Source organism: Elephantulus edwardii, unplaced genomic scaffold, assembly GCF_000299155.1.
Source record: "Elephantulus edwardii isolate Elephantulus edwardi_28Jun2011 unplaced genomic scaffold, EleEdw1.0 scaffold00017, whole genome shotgun sequence".
Taxonomy (NCBI): Eukaryota; Metazoa; Chordata; class Mammalia; order Macroscelidea; family Macroscelididae; genus Elephantulus; species Elephantulus edwardii.
Window position 1 is genome coordinate 20,958,093 of NW_006399767.1, and position 8,547 is coordinate 20,966,639.

The 8,547-nt window shown below is 37.7% G+C and overlaps 1 protein-coding gene across 1 annotated transcript in view; it reads right to left on the reverse strand.

Moving 5' to 3' along the window:
* The window catches only part of DNAH8 (dynein, axonemal, heavy chain 8), a 555,032-nt gene that overhangs the window by 475,297 nt on the left and 71,188 nt on the right, over positions 1-8,547 (reverse strand). The window contains 3 exon segments of the mRNA XM_006882162.1: positions 1,028-1,225; positions 4,428-4,574; positions 7,280-7,381. Of these exon segments, the coding sequence (XP_006882224.1) occupies positions 1,028-1,225; positions 4,428-4,574; positions 7,280-7,381 (447 nt within the window).

An 8,547-nucleotide genomic window follows, 5' to 3' on the forward strand; every position in this document is an offset into this window, starting at 1 on the left:
GAAGACAAAGATTCTCACCACTGGACCAATTGGCAGCATCAGGATGGATGGTGAAGAGATTGAGATTGTACACAGCTTTAAGTTGCTTGGCTCCACAGTCAACAGTCTTGGCACCAGCAGCCAGGAAATTAAAAGGCGCATTGCCATGGGAAAGTCTGCTGTTAGGGACCTCTCCAAAGTACTGAAGAGCAATGTTGTCTCTCTGGAGACCAAGGTGCATCTGACACAGGCCCTGGTCTTCGCAGTCACTTGTTGTGCATCAGAGAGTTGGAGCATGTCACTAGCAGGGGCTATTTATTTGAGAGGGACATTTTGTGTGGAAAAGTAGAGGGAAGATGAAGGAGAGGAAGGCTCTCAACCAGGTGGATTGATATGGTGACTACCACAATTGGCTCTAGTGTGTCAAGAAGTGTGAGGATGGTACAAGATAGGACAGATTTGATCTGTTGTTCACTGGGTACTATTGGTCGTACTCGACTTGATGGTACCTAGCTATAACAACAACAATTGCACAGGTCCCCTAGTTCAATGGCAAAGAGGACAAGAGTCACTTCAGAGCTGTTCTCTATATGTACAAAGAAAATATAGATTTAAAGAGCCAGGGCCAAGAAAAAAACAGTGATCTACCTTTCTTACTTGCTCTTATATCTTTTCCATGGTTTGGGTTTTTTTTTAAAGACTAAGGATTATAAATTTTCTCTGAGATAGAAAAATGACACTGGCTACTTGGTACAAAAAAAATCAAATATAAATCTTAATGTAAATTTAAAATGAAACCTAGCTACGTGAGCCTCCTGCGCTTCTGGTTATTTGCTGCCATCTTAATTGAATAGCTTCATTTTTCAATTAAAAGGATAAAGGTGGAAAACATTTTATGGGCCAGTTAGAAAAAATTATTCACTCTAGCAAATATTTACACCAATACTTGCAAAATATGCATGATTTGTTTATAACAAATATATAAATGTTCAGTGCTGTCACTAAAATTTCAGCTTTAGGAAAGTGAAAATAGTATACAATTACTTACCTCTAAGCCATTTATTTTTGTCATAAATTCTAAATAATCTGTTTCAAATTCTGTCTTTCTTGGATCCAGAATGTCATATTGCTTTTTCTTAACTCCTTGATATATGTTTTTGAATTTTATTGCCAAAATATCTATTCCTTCTATGGTAGAATTACTCAAGGCTGTGTATGTTTGCACAATAGTTATCATTTCTGTAATCTTAAAAGGAAAAGTAATATATTATTTTAAAAATCAGATATTAAAGATAATAACATCCTTCCCTAAGACTTTAAACTCTTAATGAATCATTGACTATAAAAACAAATCAATAAATAGGCTCTGGATTAATTAAGTTAAAACCTACCAAAGAAAATAAATTAAGACTATCCAATTCTGTTCCTAGTGACTACTAATCTTACACTATGAAAGATAATGTTCTATCACATCTAGATAGAGATCAAAGTCTCTGGCCTCTTCTGGAATATAATTATGTTGGAGAGAGAAAGAAGAGACTAAGAAGAGAGAAAGTGAGAGACCTGAACGCAAGTATCTAAACAAGTATCTGAATTAAAGAGGTTTACTGCTTTTCTTAGTCCTGATTGTATTTCACATATGTTAAAGCGCAACCCAAATCTACTTTTGTTCCCTCTGTAAAATCTGCAAGGAGCCTATGGAGCTACCTTGAAATCAGAAGTAGATGGTGCCTGACTGCTACCCTAGAAGATTCTGGACAGAGAAGTGGAAGAAATATAGAAGGAAATTTAAACTCATATTTAAAAGGTCAGACTCACTAGAAGAGACTAGAGAAGCAACAGAATAGACCTATAAAATGAATACTACTATTCATGAGGGAAGCAATCTTCAGAATAATCAACCATTGGAGACCAAAAAGATCAACAAAAACAAAGTTCAGAAGGTAGGAAGACAGGAGTAAATAGGAATGGGAAACCCAGGAAGGAAGGAAGAAGATGTCGTTACATGGAGGGGAATGCAATTGATGACACAAAACAAAAAAATACACAAATTGTTGACTGGAAAATAAATTTGCAAAGCTTTCAACCAAATGACATTTTTTTAAAGGCTATGGGTTTGTTCTAATGTAGCCCATGGGTTTACTGTGTATATAAATAGCTCAGTGGCACCTAAGAATAGTAACAATGACAAAATCAGGACTATTAGAATCTGACTAGTGAACCAAAAAAACAAAGAGAATACTCAGTTCGATAGAGTGATACAATATCCACACAATAAACTCAAACGTAGCAATGACCATTAAAATGGTGCAGAACAACATGTCCCAAAATAAAGCAAATACAGATAGATTCGGGGGGGGGGTGGAGATAGTAAAGGGCAAGGTACCATTTCATTCTCCTTCCATGTCATAAGTCAAAGCTGACCAGATAGCAACAAACAACACCACAACCTGCCCTGGTTAAGTTCCATGTGGACTTACTTAATTTCTGAAATAAATGTACCAATATCTTCTACATTAAAATAATGTTTCATGTCCACATACCACCCAGTTCCCTGGCCTTCATCACTGACCCTTATCTTCATTACTTATTTGAAGAACAAAGCTCAAAAAAGAATGCTGGCTCATTTACCCAATGGTCAAACAGAACCAACTTGTTCTTAGGCAAGTTTTCTAAACACTGCATACCATGAAGGCAACATAACTGGTCTTTCTCCACAACATCAGAATTCATGTCAAGTCCCTGTGTACATCAACCAGGAAAAGCAGATTTCAGTACATTTATATACACTGGGGGGGAAAAAAAACCACTGTCATTCACTCCAGACCTAAAGAAAATACAGGGGCCACTCAGCGCATCTAGAACATGCCTCATGCGCTCTAAGAGCCTTGGTGCTGCTGTGGTTAAAACACTCAACTTCTAACCAAAAGGTCAGAGGTTAAATCTATTGCTTCCAAATGCTAAAAATCCCTAGCTATTAAAGAGATGAAAATCAAAACAGGTATAAAACACTATCTCACCTCAGCAACATTAGCAAAGTTAAACAAACACCAAATGCTGGTGAGGTTGTAGAGAAATTGGAACTAGGAAGGCTTGTCTGGTGCTTTCTCAAAGAGTAGGAAACAGATATACCATTTGATCCAGCAATTACACTACTGGGAACATACTCTAAAAAAAAACCACAGAACTACTTCTCTAACAGATATATGCACATCTATGTTTATTGCTGCATTATTCACAATAGCAAAGAGATAAAAGCAACTCAAATGTCCAACAAACGAACAACAAGAAATGAATGGACATGCAAACTATGGTACATTCTCACAATGGAATAGTATGCAGCACTGAAAAACAACAAACTAATAAAGCATTACTCAACATGGCGGGAACCTGGAGGATATTATGCTAAGTGAAATATCTCAGTCACAAAAGGACGAATACCGTATAACACTGCTGTTATAAAATAGGACACATAGGGGTGGATTGAGCAGAGAATGGGCAAAGAGTGGCTAGATAATGAACACTACAGTAGAACAGATGAGGGGAAGAACTGTCCCAAAAGGAATATATGATTAGGTATTGTATTTATGACAATTACCTAGAACAGGAAATGCATTGTTAGGTGAGGAAAGGAGGGGAGAAAATAGCAAAGAAAAAAATCAGCTGCTTCCCATACTGTCCCAATAAATAAGGCAAATTTGAAGAACATTCTAAACCATGCCTGCTCAGCAAAGGCATCCAGGCAATATTTATGTGTAATTGTATAGAAAGAAAAGGTGTTTAAACACTGGATAATCTACAGCTACAAGGCTCTGTCAGTACTGCAGGTGTTTCAGGCTAACAGAATGGTTAAGTGCAGAGGTCAAGTTCTAGTTTTATAGCTGCAGGTAGAATTGAGGTCTTGAGAGAGGTAATAGTGTGTAACTGGCAAAAGGCTGTAAATGAAAAAAAAGGCTGTAGGAATAAAAAAAATCAAGCTACAAGCATATCTCATGCTACTGCACTTTGCCTTACTGTACTTCAAAGGTACTGTTTTTCATAAATTGAAGGTCTGTGGCTTTTTTTTTAAAAGAAATTGACAGTTGGCACCACTTTCCTGAGTACATGTTCACTTCTTATCTCTATGTCACATTTTGCTAACTCTTGTAACATTTCATATTTTTTCATAATGTTATTGCACACTTACTAGGTTTAATAGTGTAAACATAGCTTTTATATGCATTAGGAATCAAAATGTTTGTCTGATCTAATTTATTGTGGTGACCAGGTCTAAATCCACAATATCATTGGGGTATGTCTCTGAAATTAAATGCAGTGATCTGAAGCTAATATCAGTTGTATTAATCATGAGGTAAGTGGTCCAGAAAGTAAGTCTTAAAAGTGCAATATAAAGTATGATATAACCAAAACTGTGTGGTGAAAATGGGGTAAAGTGACATAATTCTTACCTTCTCCAGTCTCTTACAGAAAGCTTCAAATTTCCCAAATATATACATTTCTGAAACCTCAAAAGATTTTTCCCCTGAGGATTCTAAAATAAGTTTCTTTGTTTTGTGAAAAGATGACTGATATTCCTTGAATAGGAAAATGCAATCCTAGAAGAAGATTAAAAGAAGTGGGGGTGGGGGTGGTTGATAAGACATTTGTTAAGAAACCATTAAAAAAATTCTTTCTCACAAAAACAGAGAGCTAAATCTTTTCAGCCCCTAAAAGCCTCCTCTGATGTTGTTAATGATAAAACTTCAAGTTCTTATACACTGATGGATTGGTATAAATCAAAAGAAAATAGTTTGAAAATTTAAATACTATTTTCATTTTCTTCTGTCTCACTACCTTCTCTTACCTCTCCCTAAATCTTACCCTATATCCAGGGCCAATGATAGTGTGTATGACAGACTCAAACCACTGCCAATGTGTTCATTCCAGCCACGTAGAACTGCCCTCAAGTTTTCCAGGGCTGTAAATCCTCACAGAAGCAGACTGCTTCATCTTTTCTCTAAGGAGTCGCAGATGACCCCTTTGACTCTATGGAGTGGGTTTGAACAACTGACCTTTCAGTTAGCAGCCAAGTGTCAGCAGGGCTACTGTATATGATATCCACAAAAATATTTGTTTTGCATTTTTTGTGGTTAATTAAATTTCCAGAAGGACTCAAAATTATCTATCCATACATCTCCATTCAATTGCACAAAAACATTAAGAGTTTGCAAAACTAAAGCATCATCTCAATTCTTAAGTCTCCGCAGAATATCATAAAGTCTGAGAAGCACACTGCTTAAATCCTAGTTATGTCACTGTCCAATTCTGCCAGGCCAGTAAAGTTATTTAAAAGAATAAAAAGAATAAAATCTCTTGAGGTCAAGTAGCATTCGCTGTCCTGTCTAGCTAATATTTCCTAAGAATCAAGCCATTTTTAAGAATAACATATGAAACTTTTTCAAAGTCAGCAATAGCCAGCTGAGTCTTTCAAATGACGCTCTCTCTTCTAATTCTCCCACCTCCCTCTTCTACATTTGAAGGCTCAACCATAGTCTATAACACTTAACAACCACAGCAACGAACAAGAGCCTTGTGGAGTAGTGATAAACATGTTAGCTAAGCACATAGCTGGGGGGTTAAATTGACCAGTCTCTCCAAGGGAGAAAGATGGACAGTCTCCTCAAAGATTTATAGCCTCAGAAACCCTGCCCACAGAGCAGCCAAGAACGGAAATCAATTAAACAGCAGTTGGTTTGGGGGTTTTGAGGTTTGTGGTTATTCTGGTGCCACAGGAAAATCTCCTTAAAGTTATCTGACTAATGACATTACATCCATTTGCTAGCCTTAATTTACCTTGTCATGCAACACAACACATTCACAGTTTCCATGGTTTAGCACACAGACAGGAGAGGGAGACGAGTCATAGGCAACTCAAGAGCACATGTCAACACGACAACTCACAACACAAAATCCAAATTTTAGAGTGAGATTCAGTAATCTATATGTTAAATAACTTCTCTTAGTTATTACAATAAATATTCAGATTTGAGAGCCACTCATCTCAAAATTCTTAGGTCTGTGTAGACCAAGAGATTGTTATTCAAACAGAACAAGAGGATACACTACTTCAAATCTGGAAGGTGTGTGTCAGGGTTGTATCTTTCACCATGTGTATTTAATTTGTATACTGAGTAAATAATCCAAGAAGCTGAACATGGAATCAGGATTAGAGGAAGACTTATTAGCAGCCCACTGCTATACCCTTTCTTGCTGAACGTGAAGAGGACTTGAAATATTTAATGATAAAGATCAAAGAGTATAAGTATGGAAAAGATTTCAACATAAAGAAAACAAAAATTCTCACAACTAAAACTAGAAACAGAACTATCTTAATCTAATCTAAAGGAGCTCTGAGGCTATGGTTTATAGTGTCTTGAGCTGCTAACCAAAAGGCTGCCTGTCTCCAACAGTTTGAGTCTACCAGTGGCTCTGAGAGGAAAAGATGGGCAATCTCCCTCCACCTCTCATTTAGATTTTTTTTTCACTTTTGGAAACTTTTATTTAGAGCATTTTACACCCAGATGGTGGTTTGCTACAGAGTTTATAAAATTTTTCACACTATCCTTCATTAAAGAATGGGGGGGGGGGAAGAGTTACAGCCTTGCAAACCCTATAGATGGTCGATGTGAGACAGAATCAACTCTCTGGAAGTAAGAATCTGATCAAATATAGATATATGTTAATATATATCTATATATATTAAATTGTCCACTGCTGCAGACTAAATGGGAAAATGTTAAAAAAAAAATTCTTTTCCAAAATAGGATCAAAATGAGGATGCCAAGAACATTACTTCTATTTAACAATGGATGGCAGTGCTACCCAAAATAAAAAGCAGGAAGTAAAATGAATGTCTGAAATAAGAGTTAAGGCATAAAGACACATGAAATGGTACACAACAGATGCCTAATATAAGCAGTTAGGGAGAGGAGGACCATTTCCTAAAAGGAATTCTCAATGTAAAGGGAAACACACTTCCAATGACATTCTTTTAGTTGGTGTTGTTGTGTACCATCAATACAGAACTGACCCATAGTTTTCAGAGGCAGTTTAATCATATGGAAAGAGACTGTCCACCTTCCATCCACTGAGCAGACAATGGATCTGAACGGTGTGCCTTTAGGATTGCAGAGCAGTTCCTTACCGTAAGTCCACCAGAATCTCATATTCTTTTGCATGATGTTCACAAAACACAAACATGTGCTTTGTAAATGAAGAAAACAAAAGAAGGCCAGCATATGAAAGCTTTCTTGATACAAACCTGAATTTTCTTTAACACAATTGGAGTTTCCTGATCCCATACATGGCTCAATCCTCCATCTGTGATATAAGCTTTACACGCCGTCACCATTTGATTGGTAACCTAGAACAAACATAAGCACAAAATTATCACAAGTAAAAGAAAAATAAAATATAATTTTCTAATTACAGGAATAAAAATATGGTAGGGATGTTTAAACAATAATCCTGATATGTTAAAAAAAACCACGAAAACACATGTTGTTGTTGTTATGTGCCATCGAGTCGCTTGCGACTCATAGTGACCCTATGTACAAGAGCTCTAAATGCTGTTCTATCCTGTGCCAACCTAGCCATCTCAAATGCACTTATTCCCACCGCGCCAGTCACAGAATAGATCCATCTAACCAAAGATGTTCTTCTCCTTCGCTTCCCCTCCACTCTGCAAAACATGATGTCCCTTTCCAAGGACCAGTCCCTCCTTGCAACATGCCCAAAATATGTCAGACGAAGCTTTAGAATTCTTGACTCCAGGGAACACTCTGGCTTCACCCTCTCCAGGACAAACCTGTTTGTTCTCCTAGTAGTCCACGGTATATTCAACACTCTTGTCCAGCACCACAGCTCAAAGGCATCAATCCTCTTTCTATGAGCACTATTCACTGTCCAACTCTCTGATGCATAGCACATAACTGCGAAGACTATAGCCCGGATCAGGGGCACCTTAGTCTCCAGCCTGACATCGTTGCTCTTCAGTACTCTTGAGAGGTCCGTCACAGCCGACTTTCCCAATGCAATTCGTCTCCTGATTTCCTGGCTGCTGTTACCAAGAGCGTTGACTGTGGAGCCAAGTAAATTAAAACTGTTAAACTATCTCAATCTCCTCATCACCCATGCTGATACTACCAATTGGCCCAGTGGTTATAATCTTTGTTTTCTTGACATTTAGCTTCAGTCCATATAGGAGGCTGTAGTCCTGGATCTTCTGCAGCAAGCACCTCAGTCCTCCTCAGTTTCAGCAAGCAGAGTTGTGTCATCTGCATAACGCAGGTTGTTAATGATTCTTCCACCAATCCTGATTCCACATTCCTCTTCGTACAGCCCAGCATCTCGGATGATCTGTTCTGCATACAGACTGAAAAGGTATGGAGACAGAATACATCCCTGATGGATCGCCTTCTTGATTTTGAACCATGTAGTGTCTCCTTGCTCTGTTCTGACCACTGCCTCCTGGTCCAAGTATAGGTTTCGCATTAGCACAATCAAATGTTCTGGGATTCCCATTCTTCT